Source organism: Buceros rhinoceros, unplaced genomic scaffold (assembly GCF_000710305.1).
Source record: "Buceros rhinoceros silvestris isolate BGI_N320 unplaced genomic scaffold, ASM71030v1 scaffold4520, whole genome shotgun sequence".
Taxonomy (NCBI): domain Eukaryota; kingdom Metazoa; phylum Chordata; class Aves; order Bucerotiformes; family Bucerotidae; genus Buceros; species Buceros rhinoceros.
Genome location: NW_010390029.1, coordinates 40,014 through 53,412, shown reverse-complemented (window position 1 = coordinate 53,412; position 13,399 = coordinate 40,014). Strand labels below are relative to the sequence as shown.

The 13,399-nt window shown below is 50.2% G+C and overlaps 1 protein-coding gene across 1 annotated transcript in view; it reads right to left on the bottom strand.

Annotated features, from left to right (window-relative positions):
* Positions 1-3,615: 3,615 nt before the first annotated feature.
* Positions 3,616-13,399, bottom strand: part of LOC104493465 (procollagen galactosyltransferase 2) — a 17,354-nt gene continuing 7,570 nt past the window's right edge. The window contains exons 5-11 of the mRNA XM_010136146.1: positions 9,633-9,752; positions 9,094-9,170; positions 7,134-7,240; positions 6,224-6,356; positions 5,146-5,273; positions 4,415-4,621; positions 3,616-3,973 (exon numbers count right to left, since the gene is read on the bottom strand). Of these exons, the coding sequence (XP_010134448.1) occupies positions 3,697-3,973; positions 4,415-4,621; positions 5,146-5,273; positions 6,224-6,356; positions 7,134-7,240; positions 9,094-9,170; positions 9,633-9,752 (1,049 nt within the window). The 3' untranslated portion in view covers positions 3,616-3,696. The remainder of the gene's footprint in view (positions 3,974-4,414; positions 4,622-5,145; positions 5,274-6,223; positions 6,357-7,133; positions 7,241-9,093; positions 9,171-9,632; positions 9,753-13,399) is intronic.

Sequence of the window (13,399 nt, the reverse complement as noted above, 5' to 3'; positions counted from 1 at the left end):
GAAGGCAGTTCTGAGCCTCAGAACAAGGTACAGTCTGGGCCTCGTTGCCAGCACAAATAGCCCACGAGAGACTGTCGACGCTGCAGGCAGCTCCAGATGCTTGCCCCAGCCTGTTGGTGTTCCCCTCAGAAGGGCCAGCCCTCTGAGGGGAAGCAGGACTTCCTCCTTTCAGCACTAGGGGAGACACCCAAAACTGCCAAAAGTCACTCTATGAGTCCCCGAACTGTGGCCAGTGTCACTAAAGGGCCTCCCATGTCACAACAGCAGAGGCAAGAGAAAGATCACTCTGAATTTAAGCTGCTTCTCACTTTTTTTTCTTCTACTGGAACTGCCTGGGGAGATTAAACAGCACCACAACCTCACTCAATGGCCTTCGGGATAAAAACAAACTGTTTGTGACCAAGGAATTTCGCTCTGCCATCCCAAGAGCGACGCGGCACTTGCCCATCTCAAAGAGCATTGTGAGGTTGCCATCAGTGTTACGGCAGATCATCATTTTAGGGTCTGTCACCATTCTGGTGAACAAACCGCTTTTCCAGCTACTTTGCTACATATACTGGGTGAACACTGTTCCCAGCCTCCACCGGCCCATCACCACGCTGTGGGGTAGGCGCTGTTGGGTGTTTTCACCATCAGCTGGTAGCAGCTGGGGCAGAGCAAAAACCCATCCTGAAGGCAAGGGAAAAAGGGAGAAGGGGGAAACCCCCAGCCCTCTGTGGTTCGTGAGGCAGCCCAGCGCATTCTTACTTGGCCCTTGTCAGGTTCTGTAACAGAAACTCATTTTCAAGCTGATCACAGCACAGAGCACGGCCGCATTTGGGGCCCGTCGATGCCTAAGCTGTGCCAGCTCCCAGCGCAGCACAGCCCCTGCTCCGCACGCAGCAAACGGCCTCCTCAGCCAGAGCCAGGAGCTGGTTCAAGCTGGTGCTAGGTGAGGCAAAAAAAAAAACCAACCAAAAACCCACAAACCCGTAAGTACATGGAAAGTGGAAAAAGAAGAGAAAAACACAGAAGTGTTTCAAGTGGCTGCTGCTTTTCCAAAACATCATTAATTTTGTGTAGGGCAAAGCCTGGGCAACACCTGCCAGAGAGCTGAAAATACAGACTAGGAAAAACAGCTCATCAGGGCAGGGAGAACCACTGGCCATCCACCAGGTCCGGCCTGTGCAAATAAACTGAAAAAGCTTGTGTGTACACCCAGACACACGTAGGTAGAAGAACAACCTGCAAGTCTGGGGCTGTGTCTGCTCACTGTAAGGCTGGGGTAGCCCAGTGGCTCCAGTATAAAGGGCTGGGCCAGTGATGCAGAGACCTTTTCCCTGTGCAGCCACTACCCCACCCAGGTGGGGACAGCACACTTGTCCCCAGGGTGTCAGTCCCTTACCTCTCCAGCCCCCAGTGGGGAGTACCCTGAGGAGCAGCAGGGTCATTTTCAGCCAGAATGTCCATGGAGAAAGTGCTTCAGTAGGACCATGAAAGGTCAGAAGAGGAAGGGTTGGATAAAACAGAGCCCTTGCTCCCCCAGGTACCTCCAGGTACCCACCCCACCCCCCCCATGGCTGGGGGGGAAGAGACACAGAGGTGGGTCTTTCACAAAACAAAAAGCACACTAGGGCAGAAGAGAGACCCTGCGGCAACTGGCATGGACCTCACAGCAGCTGGCACGGACCCCGCATAACCACAACAATGGGTCTTTCACAAAACAAAAAGCACACTAGGGCAGAAGAGAGACCCTGCGGCAACTGGCATGGACCTCACAGCAGCTGGCACGGACCCCGCGTAACCACAACAAACCTTTACATGGAGCAGCGGCCACATCGTTAAACCAGAAAAACAACACTAGGCCAGAGGGAGTCACTTGCTCAGGCCCAGCTGATCCCCACTCTTCTGCTGGACTCAGATGCACGTGCATGTCCCAGGATCTGATGGCACCTGACAGCATGCTGGATGCTCACCAGCTCGCAGAGGTCCTGCTTCTGAAGGCCACACTGCCCTTCTTACCAGCATCTTTGGGACTGCCTTGTTCAGCAGTGCTTCAGAGAGGTCAGACTTGCCACTAGTAAAGCCAGACCTGAGGAGGAAGCAAGAGGGCTTCTCAGAGAGCAATGTCCCAGGATGCGCGCGGTGAGCCGCAGCAGAACCTGCTCTCCACACGCACCACGTCGTGGGCACCTGCTCCAGCCTGGAAGGAACAGGGACTCCAGGTGGTGGTAGCTGCTGAACAGGCACATTTTTATGGCCGTGGTAGAGGGACACAGCTGGAAAACTCTGGAGCTGTCCTTCCCCGGCCAGGGCTGCTCCCACCCAATGAAGAACACACACAGCTGCTCATCTTGCACCAGGTTCTATGTATTATCAGACCGGCTGACAAGTAATAACACATCTTCTTTAGCAGGAAGCACAACATTGATCAGTAATCATTGAAAACAAACAAAAATTTAAAAACCCCACCCAACCCCACATCTCCAACTGTCCAGATCTGCCACCAGGTCAGACTAGCTCACAAGTCCAGGAGAACATCGCTCCGCTGCACCAGCAGCTGGTGCTGGCTGACCGAGGCAGTGCAGGCCGTTATCACCTGGCCTCTGAGAAACATTTAAAACAAAAAAACCCCAAACAATAAACACCACACTCTGCTGGCATGTTCATCAACGATGAGTACATCGGAACCCATCCAAAAAAAAAGACGAGTTTGCTCCTCACCTGAAGAAAGCATCAAGGTGAGTGGCCTTTTGCGCAGTTCCAGAGGCTGTGAGAACAGTACGGCGGACACCACCAAGAGTCCTGCAGGTTGTTTTTATAGTGAGAAGCAGCTTGTAACCAAACTTTCCAAATTCCAAGTTCCTACAAGCCCTATGCTTGGTTTTATGGCCTAATTAAACAGGCCTGCTAACAGGTTGTCAGGCTTTGTTTTTCTGAAAGAATAAACTGAGGCAGGGGTTGTGGCAGGGGTTGAAGCAGGACACAACAGGGACCAACTCCACCTTGTTCCCTTTGGACAGAGCAGAGACAAATAAAACCACAACCTCCACCTCTTCCAAGGCTTTAGATGTGCCAAGACATCAGCTCTGGATGGGGAGGCCTGTCTAAGTGGGATCTAGCAGTTATGCCATTTGGGTAGGGGAAACCAGCGACAGTTCTCCTCAGCCACTACAGAGGAGCACAGCTCCAGGGCACCGAACGCTTCTGGGAACCATTATCGACTCTGAGAGGGATCCCTTTGAAAAACAAAGCCAAATAACCAAACGCTTGCCTATCGTTTTTCTCCGTGAACAGGGTTCTGAAAAGCCTACAAACCTACGAGAAGTCACAGTTACAGGGCAGCCCCGTTACAGCTCTCCAGAATGGTATTAACGCTCATACACCGCTATATATTAATCTTTATAAATACAATTTTCTACATGAGGAACCGTAGAAAGACGTCATTCAGGGGTGATTTGTTACAAAAGCTTGCGAGGGCTTTTGTTCCGATCTCTGCCTTTTTTCTGCCAGTCTGGAACACTTGTTCTTTCTCCTCCTTCACCTCCCACCCGGCCCTAAGCAACTCGGTGAGCTGTCAGGTCCAGCCACTCGTGCTTTGCACTTGAAGCAGTGGGAAGGAGACCACATGAAGAGCTGCTCTACAACTTTCAAGGGTGAAAAGCTGAAGTGTGAGGCAGGTTCAGCTGTCCAGAGAGTCCTGGGGGAAGCAGGTGGTCATAGCTCATCCCTGGAGGAGGGCGTGTCAAGAGAGGACTGGGAAGGCAGGGCATCCTTGTTCTGGGTGTCGCTGTGGATTTTGCCCTGCTGCTGGGATTTCCAGGAGTGTGTTCTGTCCCAGTCCGTGGAGACAGTCTCATTGTCCCAGATGGTGGAGGTCTCAGTGTCACTGAGGTAGCCTGGCTGACCTGTGTAGTGGGTGGGGTAAACAAGCAAAGGTTCTGCTGAGAAGGCTTTCAAGTCTCTGGTCTCATAGTACTCCATGTACTTCGCTCTAAAGAGGAGAGAAAAACCACCAGTAACCAAGTGAACGTCCACCAGTGCCACTGGTTGTAGCTGTGAGGTTCAAGCCAACCCACTGACCCCAACAGGTCCCAGGAAGCGGCGGTAGTTGCTGGGGTGGAGTCTGACTCTACAGCCTTACAACCACACACAGCCTCTGCAGGCAAAGCCTCCATTACCAGAGACGGCCAAGCGTCTTGGAACCAACCCCTGAGTCCTGTACCAGGTAGGAACAACAACTCCTCTGCAGCAGGTCTGTCACTTCCTTGACCTATGCCAGGAGCTCTGCTGCAGCCAGTCAAACAGCACAAGGAGTAGCCCTGTCCCCCACCAGCCAGGCCACAGAACGAAGACACACCAACACGATCTGCCTGACGGTCATTCAGCAAGACCCAGCTCATGTCAGCCCCAGCAGCAAAGGCATCCCACTTACACCGGGTGCTTGTTGTACATGATGGGCAGAAATTCATCTACAGGCAGCATCTTGCCGAAAGGCTCCGCTCCGATGAGTTTCTGAGCCCCTTGGAAAGAGATTGCGTACCCCAGGGTCCAGTATGAGTAATCAGCTTCCACCAGGTTCATGACATTGGGAACTGCTTTCTCAGGCTCCTGCACCTGCATCTTTTTCCGGCCAATGTAGCTTCGGGGGTGAAAAGACCAAGGACATTGGAATCAAACTGAATCTCCAATTAGGACCACATGACTGTTCATGTCAACCAGGGAAGGGCAGAGGGTCAGCTCAAGAAGTTATCCCTGACCAGGCTTTCTATCCCTATCCAGGGATTTCTATCCCACATCACTCCCAGACATCCAAGTCCTAACCCTTGGGTGGTCTAACTGTGAAAGACTTCATAAAGGAGCTAAGGTGACATGGTCTGAGCCTCAGGATTGAGCTGTGTCAGTTCCCCTGTCACATCAGTGTCTCACACACTTTTGAGATCAACCAGTGCTGCCCATAAAGGGCAGTAATGGTACCTGATGGGCATTCCAGCATCAGCCTGCCTCAGAAGGCAGCTCCATGCTGATGGGAAGACCCAACAAGAAGTCTTGGCCACTTTGCCCCACACTCCAGCAGTAACTTGCATCTCTATCCATGACTCAGCAGAGGCTGCTGACCTCCCCTGTACCCAGGAGCTCCCAGACAGCTGAGGGCCAGTTACTTACATTAGTTCCCAGTCAAGCTGGGCTTCTTCGATGTCACGCATCAGATTCATGAGCTTCCTTTTAAACTGATGTTCAAAGCGCACATCATCCTCAATAACAAGCGTCTTCTCCAGTTCTCTGTTCACCACCTGAAACCAGAGGGTTCCAAGAGAACGTGGTGGAACACATGCGCTAATTCCTGCACCCTGAAACTGCTGGGGTCATCCTGACGTGGCACTGCCTTCCAGACCATCCAGGTAGGAAGGCTGGAGAACCACTCCCAGATTCACAGCTCGGCTGGGAGAGATCACAAGACCCAGTGAGAACAGGCCAGAAAATACCCCATGGCTGAACATCTGCAACCTAGAAAAACCCTTCATCTGATGTTGCACCACCTAGAACTCAGGAGCTACCATCTAGCATGACCACAGCAACCACCTCCTCAGAGGAACGTGCAGCAGCTTGTGATGCCAAAGCTGCTGTTCAGAAAAACCTCCTTGTTGGAAGAGCGTGTTTCCGGAGATGGGGAAGAAGGACAGTCTGATATACCCAACATCTGGCCCTGGAGACTTGGAGAACACACATGCAAAGGTGACCTGCATGTAGGTTCGCATGTTATCATCTGGCCATTCAGCAATCTCAAGCACTGACTTCTCAGCACTGAAGTCAATCCCGTTGGCTCTGGGCTGATCAGATCAGTGCCCTGGTCGGGATCTGTAATGCCATGACAAGCACAGCCCAGATTCTCTTGAGTGTCACTCCCCAGATGACCAGGGACAGATGGATGCTCAGCTTTTACCACTCAAACAAGATCTCTCAGCTCAGGTAACAGAGATCCCTAGTGCTAAGAATATTTCTGACATGCCAACTCAAAAAAGCCGAATCAGAGTCACAGGAACTTGCTTCACTCCAGACGCAGAACAAAGGGATGAAAAAAAAACACAGGAGTTTTTTTAAAACACCATTTGTTCTTTAAAACCTTCCTGCCCTTCTCCAAAGCAAACCTGCTCCAAGCACCCTGCACGGTGGTTGATGCTCTGCCCTCGGACTGGCTGGGTGCCTTCCCACAGGGACCCCAAGGCACCCACGAGCTCCTCACCTCCTTCCAGATGGAATAGTGACTAAGGAAGCAGCCGATCTCTCCCCTGGTGAGTGGCCGGGAGGAGTATGGGTCCCGGTAACCCGGGAGCATATCAATGCTGAGAGCTTTGAGCTGACTCGTGTTCAGTGCTCTGAAAAAGAGAAAGAAAATCTATCACCACTAAAAAACAAAACAAAAAAAACCAAACCCAAATTCAGGACAGACACAACACAACGTGGGAACTGCTGCCAATGTTCAGTGAAAAGCCCCATCTCAAGAAACTCCTGCCCTTGTTTCACTCAAAAACATGGAGAAACATAAACTTTGCTTGGCTCAGGTCATATTTCTAAGAGGTCTTGATGGGTACCCAAGTCTCAAAGACCACTAGATGGCACGTGGGTGCCTATCTCTCTGAGGCCTTTTTGCAACCCTCAGACCAAAAATTTCTGAGCTTTAATTTCTTGTTATAAAAAGGTTTTCACATGCCTTAGCGTAAGCTTGGAAAGGGCCATGCCAGGGTTAAGACTGCAGCACAACAGCTCTGTAGGCAACAGGATGGACAACATTCCCAGGAGATAATTGGAGATAACACTTTCACTGCTTTCCTTTTAACCACATGTGAGTTTTACAGATCACAGAAATCAGTTTGATTTTAACCTGATTTTCATCTTGGTCTGAACTGCACTGGTTCTCTCATGGAGACTGACTAGTTGCATAAAAACAAACAAAAAAACCCCCCAAACCAAACCACCACCACCAACAACAAAAAACCAAAGGAAGAAACAGAGCAAACCTGCCCCAAACAGCCCACTATTAAAAGGCGTATTCACTGAGCCCACCCTTCCCCACCAGAAGGGAGGTCAGGGTGTCCGAGAAGACAGTGTTGCACAGTTACGCGCAACCCACAGCCACCCCAGCCAAGACTCACTTTCCATCCACAGCCTCCACTATCTTGACAGCAATCTCCTGCTCGTAGAGTGTCCGCAGCATCCGATCCCGCCTGTCTTTCCGACGCTTCAGATTGATCATGAAAATCTGGGTGGAAGAGAGAGACATCAGCCTCCTGGCTTGGGAGGGAGGGAGAAAAGGGAGTCCTGAGCTGCTGTTCTCCAGCAGTCCCACCAAAAAAGCAGATCTTACAAAAACACCGGCTGTGTTTTCACTCCACGGTGCTCAGATTTTGTCAAAAAACTGGAGCTGGTTTTGAGTTGAAAGGTTAGAGCTCGTCCTCTAACAATTACTTTTTCTGGATGTTTGATGTCACGGGGAGAGTTGCTCTTCAAGGACAGAAAAAGGTGAGAGGAGTCCAGTTACAGACAAGTCTATACTTCCAAAGATACAGGATGTTTAGACTTACATTAAAACAGCCACCTCCAACCTCAGCCCTAGAGGAGCCCTGACGCACACGCTTCCCCACATTGCTGCCACTGCCTGTGCTTGGGATTATCAGCGGGGCCATCACCCAAGCAAAGGACACGGCACAGAAGGGAGTTTTGTAACCACTGTCAGAGCAGAAAGCCAAGCCGAGAGCCAGGACTGGGAGCCGAGACGCCTGGGCAGGGCTCTATCCAAGCCCTGAGGAGACAGACTCTCTGGGGGAGAGTGGGGGACTGAAGCCCTCATCTGCAGGTAAACTGCAGAGAGTCAGGGATGTTTTTCAGTCCCAAGCAGACAAGTACAAGCGCAGCCTTGTAGCCTGTGGAGCAAAACCTCATCCCAGTAAGAAGCTGATCGAGTTCCAGCTCACTACAAATGCAAAAGTAATAAATCAAGTAAATAAAGGGCAGCCACAAAGGACAACATGGAAAAAACCTGCACTGGCTGTGTCCTAAACACAGATACTCAAACACATGCAGCCAAACCAGGTTCAGGCTTTACGAGTCACATAAACAGATGTAGCAGAACACACCAAGAAAACAAAGGCTCCCCTGATCACCACAACCCCGCCGGTCACAGTGCCGCTGCTTCCCCGGCAGCTGCGCATGCAGGGGATGCTGGCTTATGGCTTTTCATTAACACTGCAAAATTAAAGCCCAGCAGATCCCTCTCCAGCCTCCTCCCCTCAATGTCTGCTCTCTCCACAGTGCGAGGCAGAGTCAGGAGAGGAATTTCTGCGGGGTCTTGGGGCAGTGTCAGCAACTGTCTTACTAGTTTACTTTTATTCAAGGCCATAGCAAAAAAATGGGCTGACCGAGCAGGGCAGGGGGAGAGCTGCCCCAGTAAGGGGACAGCACGCATGGTTTTCATCGCTCCTCGGTGTACCCAGCTGACAGCCTGGCTCCCTCAGCTGTTCCAGGCTCTCATGTCTCTCTTAGGTGAGAGAAATCGTTCCCTTCTGCCACTGGAAAGCAGAAGAGGTTTCCCAAAACACCAGTTTTTGCTCCAGAATGGAAGAACTGCCGAGCTGCTCTGCAGGGGCAGATGAAGAGGAAATGGCACAAGAACTCAGGGGTTCAATGACCTGGTTTTCAGCCTCTCTTCTGCCACCTCCTCCTGGCTGGATTAAAACATCCTTACCATCAAGACAGGAAGCCCAAAGCTCTGCTGGGCACTGGCCTTGCACACAAACCTGCACTTCTAACCAGGGCTCTTGTAGCAGGCCCATGGACCTGACCGGCCTCACTTCTCCAAAGCAAGTGCCAGAGGCAAAGAACATTGCCTGAGCCCTTTCCTTTCTGATTCCCTGAGCTCAGCACAAGCTCTCCCCAAATAAGGATGGTTATTTTCTCCTTGCAAAGAGTTTAAGTCCAAAAGATGAGAGATTGGGAAAGAGCTACAGGAAAATATACTGCAGGGAAAATGGCTGGAAGTTAAGCTACAGGGAGAACCCAGGTCCTCCAAGTGATAAATCAGAAGACAAGACAATGGCAGCAAACCAGGTTCCTTACTTCATCAAATCCCATCTTGTCAGGGTTCTTCGGAGGAACAGAGACATACTGAGAGGGTTCAACGGGAGGACGATCGACTGAAAGAGAGGAGAGATCCCAAGCATCACCCTCATGTACAAGCCACACTGATAGATCATATCTACATGTGTCTTCATCACTGGGCCCAAAAAGCCCTGGGGAAGGTGGGATATGGTGTCACTGCAGAAGTGGGTGTAGCAGAAAGCGTCCAGGTTGCAAAGCAGAAGCCAGCTTCACAGACCTCATGACAAAAATGAGGTTCTGCAGCATCCTTTCCACATCAAAGATGTATTTTTGCATTTAATATGGGGAAGTTTTGTGAATGGGTTGACCTGCTCGTGAAGCGATTACACCCCTAGGTAGAAAAGTGGTGGAAAATGGAAAACTGCCTATCAAACGAGTAAGAAAGCAGACACATGAAGATGCAGATTCCTGCAAGGGGAAGAAAGCTGGGCCACTGGCAGGAGATCTACAAACATGAACTTGGGGGTGATGCATCCTGGGAGGACACAGCAACTTACTCATAGCCTCGATTAGAGTGTGCACAAAGTTCTCAGCCTCTTCTTGCAGCGTCTGGTGAGATTTCAGGGGCATGGGAAGGAAACCATAGTGTTCACGGTTGCAGATGAACATCTGGATTCCTGGGGAGCACAGAAAAACAGAAACTAGAGTCAAGTCTTTTACCAGCAGATTTCATGTCTCTGTGGCTACATGGCCACAACCTCATGCCAGGATCTCAGTCACGAGAAGTTCTGCTTCATGAGCAAACAACTCAAAACCATCACAGTGCCGTTTTCAGGTTTATTTGGCTGGCAGCAAGTAGCCTATCCTATGAAACCAATTTCTGCTCCCTAACAGCAGGTATTTCTAACTGCAGTCAGTTTTCTCATAGGAGAGACTGGGAACACCCCTCTTAGCTCGTAAAAAGGTTCATCCTTGGCCTTTGTCTTCATGCTAAGAAATCAATCCTACAGCAGAGGGCAGAACGGGCCTTTAGCAAAGAGGTGTCTGATACACACACAGGTCTACTGGGGTAAATGGGGAGTACCACAGAAACCCTTGTCCCCAAAATCCCACCTGCACTGCTCAGACCTGGCACCTCACCTCACAACCCCTTCACAGACCCAGATCCAAAAGCAGAAACAGGTTTTCACTCCCCAAGCCTGTTGCAAACCTGCACATGGTGAAGCTCTTCAGGAGAAACACTCCGCTCCTCTGTGGGGAGAGGAGGCCCTCTCCTGCAGGCTGGGCAAAGAGGGGTGCAGGTCCATCATACAGGAGAAACTCCAACAGCCCAGCACGGCTAGAGGCGATGGAAGCTTTTGTCTGAGCTTTGCGAGGACTCTCTGTCAGACCACAATAAATACAGAATCATTCTTCCAGGGTGCCAAGTCTGATCGTCAGCTTCAAGAGCACAGGGTTGGCCACATGTAGGCCCAGGGAGTTCAGCTCCCCTGGAATAAAGCTGCAAGGCCCAAGGCATTGGTCTAGCTGCAGGGTCCGTTACCAGCCCAGCAAAGGATTCAGCCTGGATTTTGCAGTCAAGCATCTTCCTGCTTCTGTTTGCTTTGGATAGAAAACAGACATTTTCACCGGTACTGGCAAAGGACTTGAGGAATATATAAGATAACCTTCCTGGAAGGGCCAAGTCCACCACCAAACACAGAATCATAGAAAGTTCTGGGTTGAAGGGACCTTCAAAGCTCATCCAGTCCAATCCCCTGCAGTGAAGAGGGACATCTGCAACAAAAGCAGGTTGCCCAGAGCCCCAAGGTGCAGCCTGACCTGGAATGATTCCAGGGATAGGGCTTCTACCACCTCTCTGGGCAACCTGGGCCAGGGTCTCACCACCCTCAACATAAAAAATGTCTTCCTTTTCTCTGGTCTGAATCCCCCTCTTTCAGTTTAACCCATCACCCCTTGTCCTGTCACAACAGCCCCTGCTAAGAAGTCTGTCCCTATCTTTCTTACTGTGACCTGAAGATTAAAGGAAAATCCTAGAGAGACACCAGCAAGGAGAAAAGATGCTTTCAAAAAGAGTTGATAACGTAGCATCCTTCTACTCAAAAGCTTGTTCAAGGAGCTGAATCTGAAGGTGCGAAACAAAAAGCAGATGCAAAGCCTCTCCTGGGGGCAGATGCCTTTGCAGGGGAGAGACCAGCCCACTGCCAAGCTTGGGGATGTTCCAGCACCGAATATTCAGCAAAACGCTGCTCCCTTTGTACTGACCCCGGGTTCACTCACCACCAGCTATAACTGCAGCAGCACTGGGCCTGATGTCACCTCAGGCAACACACACAAAAGCTACATCCAGAGAAGCCAAAGGAAAGCACTGCTGTTGGTTTTCATTGAGCTCTGGTAAGGGCCTTTATTGATGAACCTGCTGCCAGAATCCATAGAACTGGCCAAGTGGATCTAAAAAAAGTACAAACCTGCCTTTGCTTTTTTTTTCTTTTTTTTCTTTAAATGAAACAAGCACAACCACCCCCCTCTCTCAGGAAGCAGAGGAAAAGCAGACACTGCTTGGTGTGTTGGTGCTCTCATGTATTAGATCCCCTAATCCTCAGTATTTTTAGCAGAGCAGAATTGTCTACATTAACAACCCTGGCGTTTCTACCAATTTAAGTTCTGCAGTAAATTGCTGGCTACGCGACTTGCCAAAACACGTTCAGCTGTCAGCTGTGATTTAGGTCACTGGCAGAATAAAAAATGCTCCCTGCTGACATTAATGGATTTGGCACTGATCTAATCAACTCATCTTATCTGGCTCACTGATCTCTGTTTCTTACCTTCCGCTGGCTTAAATATAGTCAATCTGTGTAGATTCATGGCAGCACTCCTGTTTATTCTGGGATAAAAGCTACTTCAGACTGGTAAAGCCACCTTAAAATGGGAAGGGGGACTCGCTCTCCAGCTGTTTTTATAATAAAATAAACAAGTGCTACAAGGCACAGAAAAGGTATAGACAAAAGTATTATTATTAGCCTTTCTAAGGCAGTGGCAAGGATCCATGGCCATGCCCTAAACCTACAGCCATACTTAGGTGACCAAAATTTCCTGCACAACCCCATGACCAGATCTTCCTGCTGGCTGGCTCTAGGTCTTCTGAGCCTTGGGCTGCAAGGAAGCTCAGGAGATCTGGCTGGCTAAATGCTGTCTCGCAAGTGCCAGAGGCTCTGCAGAGTCCACCTCTGTCAATCAAGCACCTGCACCGAGTTTTGTGTGGAGTCAGTACTCCCACCACAGGCCACATCCCCCCAGCAGCAGCGCGACAGTCTCTTTGGAGCGTTACAGAACAGTTGCTTCCAGCAGTAGACGCACTGTTGAAAATTGATGGGTTGAGCTGAGGTGTTAAGTGTAGAACTTGGCCTGGACAGAAGCCAACATCATTTATGACTTCAAGGAAGTAAGTGAAATTCCTCCAAAGAGTTGTTTACCTCAACATCCATACGTTTTCCACATTTCTGAGCTTATCCCGGGTCTCAAAATTCAGCCCAGGACACAAGCCAACAACCTGAGCAGATCAATAAGACAGAGAGCTGAAGCAAAGCCTTTTGTGTCATGGGTCAGTCTCAAAAAAAGCTGAAGTGTTCTAGGATAGAAGGAAAAAATGATGGGCTTGAATCCCCCAAGTATTTCTTAAGCAGCTGGAGCGATGGCAATGCAGTTACCACACTCGTGGGATGCTGCTTTTCTGGGAGAGCTGTCAGAGGGGAGGAGTGGGGCAGGTAGATCTGAAGGTGCCTGCTTTGCTATCCAGACTTAAACCTCAGTTCTCCTCTGGAGTCAATATACCAATGTCCTGACTGTGAAAGTCTGGGCCCAAAGGTGACCTGCAAGTTCACATCTCGCCTCTGCCTCCAAGGGCTCTAATTTCAGCTTTTGCTGCCACTCCTCTATCATCCATCCTTCTCATTTGATGCCCCTCACTCTCTCAGAGCTGAGTTTTAAAGAGCCCTGTCTAGTCTCGCCAAGATAGCGCCACCTTTTTCAGCGCTGCCAAGAAGTTCAAACCAGAAGCATCACTAAAAGGGAAGCTACAAACAGCTGGTGGCTGCTGTGCTGGCCTGAGAACGATGGGAGAGGTGGTCTTCTCAGCCCATCTCTCCTGCAGAAGCGGCTGCCAACAACAAGCAACACTTCTTCACTTTACGTTCTCTGCTTGTCTGTCCCCTGAGAACAGCACTTCCTTCTCACCTAAACTTCTCCTCCTTTACCAAAGGAAGACAGGCAACTCCAACTGCGTGTCACTCAGAGATCCACCAGCAACCTTTCCCTACTCACTGCC